At 51.4% G+C, this 15,441-nt stretch overlaps 7 protein-coding genes across 7 annotated transcripts; 3 read left to right on the forward strand and 4 right to left on the reverse strand.

The window, feature by feature from the left end:
• Positions 1-1,818: 1,818 nt before the first annotated feature.
• JN550_000566 (uncharacterized protein) lies at positions 1,819-3,292 on the forward strand (the record flags this gene model as incomplete). Its single annotated transcript, XM_049317326.1, has 6 exons — positions 1,819-2,037; positions 2,088-2,346; positions 2,413-2,559; positions 2,616-2,721; positions 2,786-2,840; positions 2,897-3,292. 6 exons carry the CDS (start codon positions 1,819-1,821, stop codon positions 3,290-3,292), a joined length of 1,182 nt encoding a protein of 393 aa, XP_049177855.1.
• A 518-nt stretch (positions 3,293-3,810) lies between these two features.
• JN550_000567 (uncharacterized protein) lies at positions 3,811-4,500 on the reverse strand (the record flags this gene model as incomplete). Its single annotated transcript, XM_049317337.1, has 2 exons — positions 3,811-4,215; positions 4,384-4,500. The coding sequence occupies 2 exons, from the start codon at positions 4,498-4,500 to the stop codon at positions 3,811-3,813; spliced, it is 522 nt and encodes a 173-aa protein (XP_049177856.1).
• Positions 4,501-6,000: 1,500 nt separating this feature from the next.
• On the reverse strand, positions 6,001-7,020 carry JN550_000568 (uncharacterized protein; the record flags this gene model as incomplete). Its single annotated transcript, XM_049317348.1, has 1 exon — positions 6,001-7,020. One exon carries the CDS (start codon positions 7,018-7,020, stop codon positions 6,001-6,003), a length of 1,020 nt encoding a protein of 339 aa, XP_049177857.1.
• A 467-nt stretch (positions 7,021-7,487) lies between these two features.
• JN550_000569 (uncharacterized protein) lies at positions 7,488-7,748 on the forward strand (the record flags this gene model as incomplete). The annotated part of the gene is made up of 1 exon (XM_049317359.1): positions 7,488-7,748. The coding sequence occupies one exon, from the start codon at positions 7,488-7,490 to the stop codon at positions 7,746-7,748; it is 261 nt and encodes an 86-aa protein (XP_049177858.1).
• Positions 7,749-8,838: 1,090 nt separating this feature from the next.
• Positions 8,839-10,967, reverse strand: JN550_000570 (uncharacterized protein; the record flags this gene model as incomplete). Its single annotated transcript, XM_049317369.1, has 4 exons — positions 8,839-9,843; positions 9,914-10,523; positions 10,596-10,651; positions 10,725-10,967. The coding sequence occupies 4 exons, from the start codon at positions 10,965-10,967 to the stop codon at positions 8,839-8,841; spliced, it is 1,914 nt and encodes a 637-aa protein (XP_049177859.1).
• Positions 10,968-11,077: 110 nt separating this feature from the next.
• On the forward strand, positions 11,078-12,841 carry JN550_000571 (uncharacterized protein; the record flags this gene model as incomplete). Its single annotated transcript, XM_049317380.1, has 1 exon — positions 11,078-12,841. One exon carries the CDS (start codon positions 11,078-11,080, stop codon positions 12,839-12,841), a length of 1,764 nt encoding a protein of 587 aa, XP_049177860.1.
• A 227-nt stretch (positions 12,842-13,068) lies between these two features.
• Positions 13,069-13,947, reverse strand: JN550_000572 (uncharacterized protein; the record flags this gene model as incomplete). Its single annotated transcript, XM_049317391.1, has 1 exon — positions 13,069-13,947. The coding sequence occupies one exon, from the start codon at positions 13,945-13,947 to the stop codon at positions 13,069-13,071; it is 879 nt and encodes a 292-aa protein (XP_049177861.1).
• Positions 13,948-15,441: the final 1,494 nt, after the last annotated feature.

The raw sequence follows: 15,441 nt of genomic DNA on the forward strand, positions 1-15,441 counted from the left end.
TGGATGCCGGGCTCTTGTCCATGCTTGCAGTTTCTCTCCATTCTGGCAAGTTAGCTACATCTTTAAGCGCTACAACCACGCAAAGAAGTGGGTCTTTCATCAGTGATCTTTGTAACACGTGCTGAGTTCATTTGCTAGCCAAGGATTATTTTTCATAGGACCTATTCTACGGCGTCTTGACCTGAAGTACCGAATCTTCGTCCGACTCGAAAGCTTTTGGGATGGCCGAGATACTAGCAATTTCTGTATCGAGGGACTTGCATGCCAACCTCTTCAAGACCTGCTTCGCTATCTCCTGTGAGATAAAATACTAGCTCTCAAGATGTTCTTTGGAACTATCAAGATATGAGGAGGACAAGGGTGGAGTGGATTAATTGATTCAGCAGAAGGAGGGTTACAGAGCACTACACTTGTGAGTATACATATATACGTCGCAAATTGAGTGGCTGGTGAGGTTGTAATGTAGGTGGCTGGTCCACCATTCCAACGAAAACTGTCGCGGATTTTGGCGCTCAGGCAACAGATTTTTTGAATATTGAAATGCCATTGGAATAATTCATTTTGAATGGCCATTGACTCATATATATTTTCCATAGGTAAGTCTGGATTGTGGAGTCTCTGATCATCTCCATCTTGACGGCTGAGGCTGCCGTTTGGCTTGGGATCTAATCGAAAGGATCGAAGAACGAGGGTAGAAATGGCATCTCGGATAGGCGAGGTTGATAATTGCCGTTACGATTGCGATTCAGTCTGCAGTGAGTTTGAATTGTAGATACAGAACACGTAAGAGGGTAGAAAAGGAATGATAGACTGACAGATCCAATATGAAAGTCTACTTCATTGTCTGTATGGGGTTGCGGGCTGACGAGGCCAGGCCAATGGAATATCGCACTGAAATGAAACAAGACAGGATGTACTGAACTGGAGTGGTGCTCCTGGGCCATATTCCCCAAGTAACACAACCTCAGCCAACGCAGTCCTCCTCGTCAGTGTCGACGAATCGAACGTACATTGTTCGTGTGGCTAAAATAGACGTATAACTCGACGGTCGCCAAACCGAAAGTCGTAAAATAAAGGTAAAAAGTGCGATAATGTATTAAAATCTATAAAAAGAGGGAAATTAAATAAATAAAACGCGAAAAACATAGCCACATTTTATTAAACCACAACTCTATACCACGTCTCACCAACCCGAGCTTAGTACCTAGCTTTCAATGTCTATATAATACACATCGCCAGTCTCTAAGCGTAGTATACTGGCGAATAGTAAGAAATCTGGAAGGGGTCGTTCGGCGGTAGCAAGATCCCCGCTACGTTATCTTCCGTTCTTCGTGTCACAGAGATACAACAACTTTCAACGAATTCACCTTGACTTGAACAAGAAACTTGAAACTACTGGGCGCATCTAAGAACAATTAACAGGGGATACTCTCTCTGGATGACAGTTACATGTGTTGAACATAGGAGAAGTGGGTTCAAAGGGTGCCCAATGGACCAACATAGGGGCTGGTGATGACAGCCATATACTCACGTCAAAATACAGTTACATTTCTATGCTACGCAACCACCGCTCTGAGCTGTTTCTCACGAGTACTTTTGTTGGACTGGTCAATTGCCTTCCAGCCTGAATGAGAATATCTGGAAACAGTGAGGCAATGCTTTGTCGCAGTGCTTGGAAAAAGTCGTTCCGCAAACAGACTCATCAAAGAGCATTCATAGGCACAATAGGATTATTGATCAAAAGTATTCCAAGTTCCATCGCCGCGACGTTCACATGTGTAGATTAGTATGAGAAATAGTACCTGCAACTTTGCGAACATGGCAGAATATCAAAAATACCATGAAGCTCTGCGAAATTATTTCACAAAAGATTCAATATTTACTCTCGAAGGCATTATTGGCCATGGTGAGTATGGATTGGCATCCAAAGTATCATATAAAAACCCGGTCTCTGGAGAATATAGGAAGTTTATCGTCAAGCAAACGTATCGCAACGAAGATCTCGATACGCTGGCAGCGGAGAGGCACTGGCTTCAGGTGAGCTTAGGTGCCGTCTTCTTTCTGAGCTTTTCTTATCAGGCCACAAGCAACTCGCCCATGCGCCGCACATTGTCAGCATGGTGAGCATACCCAACAATCCGCTGATAACGCCGCCTGAGAGGGGAACTCCCCCCAATGAAGGAGCGTCCTCCGGCAATAGACGTCAAAATCGCGACCCACCAATCGAACAGAGAACCATTTTGCTGGAATGGATAGCCCACGGCGAACTAGGAGACTTTCTGAAACGCGCAGCGCGCCACCCCAAACCGATCCCCAATCGCCTCCTATGGAGGTTCTTCGGCTGCTGTAAGTAAGCCCAAGAGCTTGATGCAATGGACACCGCTGGCATAGATTCTGACAATGTCGTCCCAGTTCTCAGAATGGTCGTGGCAATGGCATATCCTCCTAGTCCCCCACCCGCAGGCCAAGCTACCCAGAGCGAAGAAATTACATACGACGCAAACGGCCAGGTAGCAACGCCGTCAATGTTGCGACACACAGATATGCACGACGGCAATAGTACGTTACCGACAGTAGATATGTACTGTCTTTTGACCGCAGCTAATCAAACAAAGTCTTACTGAGCGACCCTCCGAGTGACGTCGAACATGACTTTGCCCCTATGCTTAAGCTCATAGATTTCGGCCTAGCTGAAGATACATTGCCTAACATCCTGGAGTCGTACGTCACATTCTTTTCTAATCTCGTCTTATTGAGTTACCACTTAGCCACTAACACGAGACAGGCCTGACCCGAATCCCCAATTTGGTGTCCACTGTAATATGTTTGACGCTGGCATCGTGAGTTGTCCCAGACTGCGATGGGCATCACAGACTACCTTACTAAGGCCAACCAGCTTATGTGTTGCCTTATATTGAAATATGAGTGGAGTAGGTACCCTGGGCACGGTGATCTTCTATCCACCATCGAAATTCCCGGGAGTGGTCCTCCGCCAGTCAAGACATACGCCCAGCCTCTCTATGCTCTTCAATTCCAGTCAGACCCCTGCCCGAATGTAGATCCGGATATCAAGAGACTTGTGAGTATTTGCATGGCAGTTAAGCCGACCGACCGACCGAAGATCGAGGTAGTACTCGGCCAGGTCATGGACTATATCCAAAAGAGAGATGCCGCCTACTATAACAACGCGGCGGAAGAAAAGGATGACTATATTCGAAACCTGTGGACCACAGCACTCTTTAACCCACCCTCGCCTGCTTCCTCCGAGGATTCAAATCAAACTTGGGGCTAGGCAGTATGGAAGGTAATTGTTTTGTCTCCAGTTTTGAAAGGAGGCCGTCCTAGACGGCACATTGTTTCTGTCGTGGAGCAACCCTTCGGTCGGTGACGAAAAATCAGTGGAGTGGCTTCCGTAGTGGAGATACAAATGTACAGCGCAATAACTTACTGGTATCTAGGTTGGTGATCAGTACAACGTTTGGGGTTTAGTAACTACTCAAAATGAAAGACTGAATTCTCATAGTATCATACGTGCCTCTAGGAAACGGTTTATAGAAGCCGTGGGAATGGCTTCTATGAATACTATAACCTACAAAACGACGCCTGATTCCATGTTTACCGGTCCTAACACCGTAAAAACCAGTGCCACAACGTAGATATCGATAGGTCTCCTGCGCTTCCGACGATAGAAAATTTCTTACTATCTTGCTAGTCAAGCAGATGATCCACTCGTGTGAAACAGAACCAGATGCGCGCATCTTTGCAGCAGAGAGCGAGGTACAGGATTGAAACAATCGCTTCGCTGCCGTCTCAAGGCATCAGTACGCCATAAGAGGTACCCTTCTGCCACCGCTTGCCAGTCTTGCCGACCCAGCCCTCCCTGACGCCCTTGAGCTCATTCTCGCAGAAGACATTGTCCCCTGAGCCGTTGACCAGCGCGAACCCAAAGCCTTCAGTCTTGCCCTCCTCCCCCATAAGATACTCAGGGTCGATGCAGCCGATAGTCATGTAGACTTCTTCCTGTGATTCGTCTCTCCAGTAGACGAAGCTTCCACATTCCACGCAGAACCCGCGCTGGATGCCTGGGCTGGCGTTGAAATTCTTGAGAGTAGTTGTCGGGGTCAGGTAGGTCACGGCTGTGGACAGAACGGCATGAGAAAACAGGACCAGAGTTCCTGTGTTACGACGGCACTGCGTGCATTGACAGCTTGTGCTCTAGGGCAACATCAGTAATTGGGACAATTAATCAGGCATGCGCTTTCGCAAAATTTCCAACATGGCCGGTGACAACTCGGGCGCCAGAAACAGATATCATGCAAGACACTTATCCAGTGATCTCTAAACAGTGTAGAAGAGGCGAATAGAAAGCAACAGGGTGCATACCGCTTTCAAAAAGTCGTGTTCGGCAGGAAAATCGACCTTATACCGGATTGCGCCGCAGAGGCAGCCGCCGGTGATAGACGTTGGCTTGGGGAAGTCGTTCAGACTTGGTGTCGCCATGGCTGGATTTCAGCACTATGGATTCTGTCCTACTTATTATCCCTTCGAAGTCGAGAGCAGCCAGTTATTGGAAGTTTCCAGCCCGGGAGGTGCGAGATGCGATGCTAGTTCGAGGGCGTTGTGCATCGGGCTGTTCTTAGGAGACTTCACGTCATAGGACCCCGCTTCGTGCCAATTGCTTGCGGCGAACGCTCGCCAAACGCTATCTATCGATAATTATATCACCTAGATGCACCTTTCAGAGCTCCATGGTGCGCATTTCTGGATTCAAGCTAGCTACTGCTCGGAAGTTGCCCGGCATTATACTGCCCCCAAATTGCTTACCCCTCGGATCCGAACATAGGTGAATACCTGTCCATTGACGTTGCTACTGTACATTCACTAGACTCGTTTCTCAACCTGCCTGAAATGCCAATTATCTATTGCCAACATCATCCTCCGGTGATTTTTGGGCCCTTGGTAACGTTGCATCGCGTGTGCTGCGTAGTTTAAAGCTATTCGCCGGTTTCCACATTTTAGTCCAGGTGGGGAGGGGGGGGCGCATTCAAGCTCCGTAGTTATATCCCGTTTCGATGTCGTTTTGAGACTACAACTGACCAAACGAATTTCCAGGGCGCCCTTGCTCGAGGGCTTCAAGATGGAAACATTATGCATAATGGATTCGCACCATCCAAGAAGAGAGGTTTCATGCCTCGATTCGTGATGCCGGCTCCTCAAGAGCCGGTTGATGCTCCCTTGACTTATGCAGCAATGGTCTACGATTAAAACCTAAGACTACAGCCGCAGCTTTTACAGGGAATTATTGTTATGGACACGAAATACACTTTTGTTACAAACTACCGAGAAGCGGCCTTCTGTTTCGGCTTTACTATAGCTGCGGGATAGATCAGGTCAACAATTAGGTGTCACGCATTTTATACTGATGTCAACACAGTCTAGATCGGCTTCGAAGTGTAGCCAGCATGTGCAATCAGTACTATAGCATGACCATTTCCAAGAGAGAAAGTGAATTTCATATTGTTGGGGATTGATCTGGCATACGCCGGCCTTATGCCTAGTAGATGACTTGCTCACGCAGTAAGTTCATCTCGTTTTTTATGCCAATGAATCGACCTCTTTCATAGCGATCACGCACGTGAGACCATTCTCCATTTCAAGATGGATGTATTATTGCCCTAAGCGAGTGACGTTCCTATTTGCATCGAGATCTCCGTAAATACAGATATAGCTTCCATGATTTTTTACAATTTTCGTACACAATATTCTAGCCAGACATTACTAGGCTGTAGCTTGTATGTATCGTGAAGTTGTTGTTTTTTTGGCCTTTTGGCCTTTGTCTTTAATGGTCGTGCTCATCATGGAGACACCCTCGGGATATCATAGTTAAAGAGATAGTAATGCTAGAGGGGGGTATTGTCTCACGACCCATCTTGCGTTTAGCCCCGAGCCTCAATGACTCTTACCACGGGGCCGCCCTGGTTTCCCTTTTCTGGAAGTAACTCAAGCCCTGTACGCTCTGAAGCTGGCCGAATCGCCCGACAGCTCGTTGGGGCGCGTGGCGCTGTGGAACTGCTCCAGCCCCTTGTTCCAGCGGCCCGTGTCCTTCTCCTCGAACGTCGGCTTGCCCTGCTCATACAGCTCGTCGAGCTTCTGGAGCGCCTCGTCGTTGGCATTGCGGCGCTTACGCCAGTGCCGCCGGCAGGCCAGGATGGTGGTCACGATCAGTGCCAGGGCACCCACACCACCGGCCGTGGCGACGCCGATGGTCACACCCATGGACATGCCGCCAGAGCTCTCCGTCTGCGCCTGGCTGATCCCGTTGTCCGGCAGACCGAGACTCGTAGACGCAGGGTCCGGACTGACGACGGCGGCCGGGGTGGAGGTGGCAAGTGCAAGACTGGTTGTGTCCGGGAGCAGGCTTGTGGGTAGAATGCTAGTCAAAGGGGCTGTATCTAGGATTGAGGTGGCATCCAGAGGAGGGAGGACACTGGTCAAAAGTGTGGTGGGTAAACCCGTGGGGATTGACAACGGGAGGGAGGTTTGTGCACTGGTTGCTTGACTGGTTGAGATCGCAGTGCTTGCAGTCGTTGGCAGAACTGCTGGGGCATTAGCAGTAGAGGTTGCAGCCGTTGGCTGAGTTGCCTGCTTTGCTGTTGAAGTGGCGGAGGTGGCCGCGGCTCTGGTAGACGTGGTTGACTCTGGTGCGGCTGTCTTATTGTCGTCCCCGTTTCCATTCCTTCCACCCCGTGTCGTCGTAGCGTCATCGTTGGTGTCGTTATCATCCGGTTGACCAGGGTTCAATACTGCCCCGGCATCATTTGTGGCCGCCGGCAGGGCCGTGTTCTGAGTTGTTGTCGCCTTCGACTGCGGCGGAGGAGGAGGAGGAGCGTTTGTGGTCTTCTCATCCGGGGCCGCCGTAGCAGTCGCTGAAGCGGCATCCGTGGCAGTGGTGCCTGCACCACCGCCCAACCCCAGACCCAGACTGACGTCGGGTAAAATTCCTCCCAAAAGCCCAGACATTGCGAATGATTAGATCACGATATGTTGTAAGGCAAGAACGCCAGGTTCCACGAAGAGAAGAGAAGATATGTAAGGAAAGGGAAGTGGGAACGACGGTCAGCCGGCTTTCATCTGATGTCCCGAATCTCGTAGCTGAGAAACGAATTGTTTGGTGTTGCAGCGTTTGGGGAGAAGAAAAGATGCCAATGCCCGGCTGGCGCCTGTGCAGAAAGGCTTGGTTTTGCTTCGTTGGGTCGGCCAGTCGTCCCAATTCGATCGACCGACGTGAGACAGAAGCGTGGTGGTCCATGTCTGCGCCAAGCCCCAACGATCTCTGAGGGCTCCTATTTTGGGTGATCGCCGTCGCTGCCAGGAGGCTCCCAGTCTCAGCAGCTGTGAAGGCATCATGTCCCCCGTGACGTACTGATCCCGTGTGTTCGGCACAGTCGACGTTTCGGAACCCCTGTCGCTGTCCTTCCGCTTTGGGAATGCGCCTGAAGGAGGATGCCGAGTCTGGTCGGATCGTCGGTGGATCCTCGACATCTCAAACCTCCCAGGCCGTGCAGAACCTCATGCCGTCCCTGATGATCCCCAGGACCCTGGAAATGCGGCCAAATGGGCAGGCCAGGGCAGCTGCTGTCGCTGGTGCAGAGCCCGTCGGCTGCCCCAGAGACTTTCCTGCGCTTGGTGCCCTCCAGGCCTCCCAGCCTCTAGCTGCGTTTCAAAACATTCCCAGATTCCCTTTATGAACAAGATATGCTGGCCGCAAGGCATAACCAGCCGCTCGCCATGGCTGAGCCTCGCGCATCACAATTTAATGAACCGCTGCACTTGTCGAAATGTATGGATGGGCACGCATTCACACGGGCCAGAGTAGGTCCTGCGTCGTTACAGCGAGGGGATAGCGTTATAATCGGAAACAGTCTGAGGTCATACCGGAGACCATCCCCACGCGATCCGATCAACACACGACAATTACAGAAAGCTAAAATTTTGGCGTACAGATTAAACTCCTGTCAATCGCAGACCAGAGGCATCCGACCTCTCCATTCTCGTGCGACAGGCAGGCAGACCCAAGCTGAAATGTTTGGACAGGCCCTGCTCTCTGTCTCAAGTCCACCCTAAACCGGGTAGTGCTCCACCAGGGGTTCGTCAGCAGCGCGGAACCTCTGCGAAGCCGACGAGCTGTCAGGCAAGCGAGCCCTGCAGTTTTGCAAGCAGTCTCGACATCAGATGAAAGAAGAATCAGCTATGCTCACCCTAGTTGTTTGTTTGCTTTTGTGTTGCATGAGTTGACGTGTTTGAAAGCCCATGAGCATGTCCCCATACGTTAGACCAGCTCGTTGCTGATGCATTCCTCGAGTCCTTTCCCTCGAGTTCTTTGTCTCGCGAGAGGCACCAAAGTAGGAAATGACCCTTACCGTCTTTTCCAAGAGAAGAACTCCACTGTCAATACGATGGCAAGCCCCCGCGCCGGGTTCTCTTCTTAGATGAGACGGCCCTTGGAGCAGATCGTGGTGGACCTTGTCAGCTACCCGTGGGCAAGATCCGGGACAGGATCTGGGGGAGGCTTAGCGACCATGGAAGGTCCACGGGAACAACCGGGCAGACCGACAGAGACCGTCTTCCGTGCTTTATTTGAATGGTTCGATTTGTCGCTATCAAGTTTCCAAACAAACAAGGTGCATACGCAAGCTTCATGCTGCGCACGCGGCTCAAACCCGCAAAAGCAGTCCTCGCAGCCCACTGGTATTCCAATAATAGGGCCCTTAAACGCCTCCCATGATGAGTGAAGTGTGCCAGATACGCAGAAACCAAACGCCAGATCCAAGCAAGATATCAACGATCATCCATAGTACGCCCGCCAAGGCGCATCGCAGCCGCCTGCACGACGCTCTTGTCCAGAGCTGGGGTGCTGCCGGATCCCTCTTCAAGTTCGGGGTTGGCGCGCAGCGGCACAACGTCCCACGCCCTCATTCCATCATCCATCCCTGGCCACAGATCGGTAGGTATGTACTCCGCAATCTCGTGGCGAAACGCCTCTCGCTGTTTTCTGTCTGATTCAATGATCTTCTCGACGTTATCTTTCGCCTTCTTCCATATACTCAGCACCCTTTGCTCCTGGGTCCTTCGCCGGTCGACCTCGAGGAGGAGGCTATCGTATGAACTGGCATAATTCTCGTAGAACAGCCGCAGCTCCTCCATTTCGTCCATCTTTTCGCCGATGGTGTCGTGCTCCGCAATCCAGCGCTCGCGGAACTCCGTCTCGGCGGCGATGTAGCTGCGCAAGCGAGTTCCAATATCTTCCAGCACATGAAAAGCGTCGTTCGTAGTCGTGTATGTCAGCTTGACCTGCTCCGTCTGCTCGATCAAGTGACTGTATTCCTCCTCCATATTCTGGAGGTGCTCATTGATCTCTTGGACCACCTCCATGACCTCTGATGCATCTTGCACGACTACTTGTAGCATCTGAATGCGGTCTTCTAGAGTTATGGGATCCTCAGCCATGTGCAACTCTTGTTCGGCAATGACCCCGGATATTGAGACGTTATTGTCCCCCTGTGTTTGCGAGGCTTCGGCAGCCTTCCTCCTCGCGAGCGCAGCACCTCCTTCGGTGGTTCGTACGGCTGTCACGCAGAGGTCGAAATGCTTCGTCAGGGAAGCCAGGAGCTCTGCCATATCATGCGAGTTTTCTACCATGGAAGCCAGCAGGTCTGGGACGGGCCGTCGAGAATTGGATGCAGAGGGAGACGGCGGAGAGGGGGCGGAAGTGATGGTCTTGTTGAGCGCTCTTAGATCGGTGTCGAACCGCAGTAAATCGCCATCGAAGGAAGTCTGCGTGCTCTAACAAAATCGTGTTAGTGGGTAAGATGATCCATGTTTGAAAAAACACTCTCAGTAGTGGCCGGCTTACTTGAAGAGCGGCAATGTTCTCCTTCAATATGTTGCGCATCGTCTCGACCTGTTCGACGTCGACAAAGTCTAGTAAACTCTTTCTCTCCTCGCCCTTCGGTCTGAAGACACTTTCGACTGTTCGGTCACGCAGCACATTCATGGTGCTCTCGAGCTGGCTGTTCGCAGAGTCGAGGTCCTTGATGACCTGCTTGAACTCACGTTTGCCGCTCTCGTAGGTCTTGTTCATGCCACGGCGTACCTTGAGCAGCAAGCGGACCTGGTCGTTGATGCCGCGGCGGAGGAACTGGGCCTGAGCTCCGAGAATCACGGACTCTTCGTGAGCCAGGCGAGCAGCGGTCACGAGCTCGTTGGCTCGAAGCACAGAGGTCATGGATGAAAGCGAGCGCTTGGCCTCCAGAAGATGCTGCACGAGGGTCTCGACGGGGATCGAGTCGGCAGCCTCGACGTCGTCATGTCGCGAAGACGGCCGTGAGTGCCGCGCGGGCGAGGCTGTGGACGATGATGGGGACGCCATCCTGATAAGCGACAGGGCGGCGCTTTGGGAAACCTCGGGGTAGCAAGAGACCGACGATAACGTCGGCAATGCTACATTGTCACGCCCGGCGGACCTGCTTGCGGTTTGATGGGGAGGGGGATGAGAGTTGCAGCTGTAAAGTTAGTCCGTGAGTCCTACGGCGTACAGGACCAGGGCGTCTGGAAGCTTGCCGTGAAGCTCGGAGCTTGTCCAGGCGAGCAGCTGTGAGTTGGTTACTTAGTGCCTATGCAGCCTGGGATCGGCAAGTGACGGCAGCAAACGGCGCTAAACCCACCGATTGGCGTGCCTTATCGAGGGCCGCGCCAGGGGTCTTGCACGCTAAAGGTGCAGCCCGGCCGCCGCCAGGTCTCAGGAGTCGGTAGACAGCTGCTTCTCTCCTAACTGAACTCGACTCAACCACCGACGGCAGGGAACCATGTCCGTGTCTCAGTACTGATTTGTCCGATATTCGATATGCCGCGGGCTTGGTGAACTTGCGTTTCTTTGCTCTTATATCCAATTCACAGTCCTGCGTCATGTCTGCTTGAGAACAAAGAGCTGCAGCCGCGGAATTCCATTGACAGGCACCAAAGCACCACGCATATGACACACCGTTCTTTCACCCACGAGCCTCAAGATGGCAACGATATGACTGCCCCAAGCTCACAGTCATTCAAACGCAAACCTGTTGCCTCGGACTCTGGGCCGTCCCCATCATTCGATGTCTCGGACATTCTCGATGACTACTTCTATGACCAAGATGAGGAGGATAGCCTGGCCGAGAAGGCTAGAGCGCTGACCTTGGAGACTCGGCCATCCATGCCACCAAGGCCCAACACTATCCCCCTCATCCCAAGTGTCTCTGAGCCGGCTCCTATCACGCACACGAGTACTACGATTCCCGAGGTGCCAAGTGCCTCCAAGTCGTTCTGGCAGACTGCATTCGATGAGACAATACACTTTGCCGGTGGGCTCGTGTCTCATCCTTTTGAAGCGACCAAACACTACAGCATCCTCCGACACTCATCTGGACTTGTCTACTACAAAGGGCCGTCCACAAGAGTCACCATCACAGTCTTTTCGGATGTCCCAATGCCATCGGATCGCTCATTTTGGCTCCAGAGAAAGGGTTTCTCCGGAGACATGGGCATGAGCGTCAGTGTCTTGTTGGGGACTTCAAGCAATTGGATCGACGTAACCCCGACATCTGAAGCACTCCCATCCGAGATGCCAGAATCGGATGAACGAGCATGGCAGAGGGATATGAAGAAATTCCTCAAAAAGGCATCAAAGCACAAGAGTCTCTCCAAGCATGTTGCCCGTGAGACCTGCGTCGTGCGGATTCCCGCAGTCGCGTCAGATGGCTATCTCCGTGTCGTCATGTGTACCGGCGAAGGCCGCAAGAAAGTTCTCTGCCCCAGCCCCATCTTCCGCATCGCCAGCACATCCAGCGATGTCAGCATCTTTCGCGGGGCCAGCCTATCTACCATGCCACTGGAAGCTGGCCTTAAAGTGGCATCCATAGTGGGCACCACGGTCGTCAACAAGTACGTTGGACCAGCCAAGGCTATAGTGGATAATCGTGTCCAGAAATACACCAACAAGTACAAGCCCGGTTTCATCGCGGAACGTGCTGAACAAATTGCATTTGCCAAATCTGGTGTGCGCAGCAAATTCGAATCTTTAGAGGCCAACTTCGATGGCGCCCGTGACGTCTCTTACGACCCTCTCCATCCTCCTTGTCTGATTGATTCGCCTCCAGAGGTGGTCGGCTCTGATGTCGGGCCTGAAAAGCCATTTCCGCTGAAGGTCGTTGGAATGGTTGTACATGGTACTGGGCAAAGTAAAGCCCGCTTTGGACTGCCGACCGCAAACCTGGCTGGCGTTTCCAACGACCTGATGCTTCGCCTAAACGGCATATACATGGGCTGGGCTAGTGTATATCCCAAGAAAGGAGTCGAAAATATCTCCAACAACTGGTACGAAGCAATCATCACTATCGGGCCCTCCCCTTACGCCTCGCCTCAAGTGGTCATAAAGAAAGTCGCGACCGTACATGTCCTGCGTGACTTCGGCGACACTACTTTCTTCGATGCAAAAATGAAAGTAATCCTCATGGCCTACCTTCGACCAATCCCCGCATCAGATAGATCCCAACCAGCTCTAAAGGCACGTGATGTCGACGTGGCTCTTGCAAGCCTCAGTCGTGACGCCTGGAGCCCGGATGTGACGGTTGAGAAGATGAAGGATGAGAAGAGCGCTCGGTCGGTAGCGGATCGATATGTTGAAGTACGGACACAAGTGCAGAAACACGTTGATAGTCTTCCGGTACACCTAGCTGGCGTGAGGACCGCGAGTGCCGAGGTGATTGATAAGGCTCACGGCCGGGGTGGTCTATTCATTCGACGGTAGACGACTTGTGAAAGCCTTGAAGCTGGGACGGTTCAGCCAATCCTCAGATTCATGAACGATAATTATTAACTCCCTTCTCGAAATGGCAAGTGTGTTTATCATGGCGATATTGATATAGACAAAACTTAACTAAGGGAACACGAAACGGTATAGTTTATTTGGCTTTTGTCATACCTCATTATGAGATGACCAAAGTATCGCTGCTCATTTGACTACCGAAGAGACTATCATGGAAAGATGCTTGTTAGGACATTTCCATAGTCCGTGTAAGATAGCTTCATCTTCTCGATATCGTAATCGTTCCAGTAGCCACCGCCGGCAAGCGCTGCTCCTTGATTCCAACCAGAAAACTTGGTCCGCGCTTGCGCCACGGTCGTTCCCTGTGACGGCTTCGAATCGTTGGTCACCCACACGAGCGGCACAACCTTCATACCAAGCGTGCTCTGCCAACCTGCAGGGTTGTTTCCTGCGCCGCCGTCGTAGCACTGTAGGTACACTCTGTCCACCAGCAGATTTGGCTCCTTGAGACCGTTGTTGGCCTGTTTCACGACGGAGCTCCAAAAGCCTGAATTGGTGTATGGCGCAATCGTGTACTTATACCCCACCTGACCGAGCATCTTCGCGAAGGTTACCGTGCTCGAGACGTCGTAGATGGACTCGTCATCATTGTTGACCGCATCAAGGGTCCATGCCGTCTTCAGAGCCTGGAAGTTGCGATAGACACGCGTACTGGCTCCTGGCCCTGGGCTGGCCATCAATTCGCGGACGTGCTGGGAGTTCATAGAGATCTCCAGCCTGTTGATCCCCGTGGTGCCCGTCTTGAATGAGCGGACTTTGTTGGCAAGCGCGTCACCGCCGACGTAGGTGCCGTTGGATGCTACTAGCACGTCACTGCTCCCAGGCGTGTTCGAATAGTACATGATGTCCCCGTTGTCAAGGATGCCGACGCCGAACATGATGAGACTGTTGAACCCGGAGGTCTTCAATGCCGTTGTGTTCGAGACCATCACATCTTTGAATAGATAGATGCTCCTAATGCTTGCGGCGAAAGCATGCTGGATGAAGAGCTCAAAGAGCAGGACCTTTGCCAACGTGTGGAACCTCATCTTTACAACTATTCTCCAAGCCTTTCAGGTTCCAGAGTCACCAGTTCCGGAAGGGTTACAAAATATGACGCTCGAACTCCTGGTCTCCTTCTTGGGGCTCGCGTTGAAATAAGGTCAACGGAGCTCGCCAAGAGCTCGTATTCCCTGGCTCTGCGGGCTCCGCAGTAGCATCGTAGACATGGAGGGGTATCACCACCTATTCCTATAACGCCCGTGATAATGAAATCACTTCACATTTTGCCCCCGGCTAAAAGTCGTGTTTTTGCACATAGCTGGTCTGCGGTTTATGGCATTAATTTGCAACGAAGGTGCAACTGCATACTTTCCTTCGTAGCTGATCTACAACGCAGACAAATACAACATTATCATTTACGATTCCGTGCTTGATGGTTTCATGGCATTTTGATACATATCCTGCGCCCGAAGGTCTTTGGAATTGCCGGACAGCGTTCCTTGGCGACACTGGCTCACTACTACGCTACCTTGCAACAGCAAGGGTAATCTGTGGGCCCTGGAGTAACGTCGTACCACCGTGGTCATGTTACCAGTCTCCAAACTCGCCCTATCAGAGGGGCAAGGTCACTGGTAACTCCAAACAATCAGGTCAATACTTGGTGCGTCACAATGGTGGTGCAATGGGTCGTGAGACCTTCCTACTTTGTCAATACGCCAATCGATCCATTCGGACGAGCATGGGACGAAGATGGTTAAACTGTTGATAGGACATCTTGATTCGACTACTTCTCGTCGCCCATGATTGATGGGTCATTTTTTCTCCATAACGACAATACCTCCATCGGTATCATCATACCCCTGGTGGCCCTCTTAGCCTCGCCTGCGGTTTCTAAAGCTCGGCTTGGCGGTCTCGGAAAGGAATAGATCTCTGCTGTCACAGTACTCCTCAGCGGCGTATTGCCTGTCGCTAGTCTATATGTTATCCTATCAAGACGCGGTCGAAAGGACCCAACCCGACACTACTCCGCAGGAGTGAAGAAGAAGAGGCAGAGCTCTGAATGCACATGTGACCAGATGGTTTTGGAGGGCAAAGTCTCTGAAAGGCTGTAACTTTGATCTAAGTACTCTCTCAAAAGCAACTAGAGTACTACTTATTTATATGCCCGTAAGTCTCCTGACTCTCGGCCTTTAGCTAATACTGCTCAACGAACCATTAAGGAACCCTTGTACATTATATTTCCCAAAGCTACTGATTTCTGCATATGACCTGCAACAGGCTTCGTGTGAGAATGCATTACTATGAACCCAGTAACAATACAGCAAGAAAATTAAGCCGAAGATTGAATCCGGAAAGACAGATGATGTACACCTCGTGCATATCTTGGTTGTTTCTGAGATTGCGAACGTTTGATGAGTGAGTTTGCGAAATTTGACCTCGGACAATGGATTTCGGGACCATCATTCTCCGCATTTAATTGGTAAGCCTGATATCACACGGCAGGAAGCCTGGCGGATTGGTCCATTCGTGACCTGAGATTG

Source organism: Neoarthrinium moseri (assembly GCF_022829205.1).
Source record: "Neoarthrinium moseri strain CBS 164.80 chromosome Unknown scaffold1_Wmoseri_CBS_16480, whole genome shotgun sequence".
Lineage (NCBI taxonomy): Eukaryota > Fungi > Ascomycota > Sordariomycetes > Amphisphaeriales > Apiosporaceae > Neoarthrinium > Neoarthrinium moseri.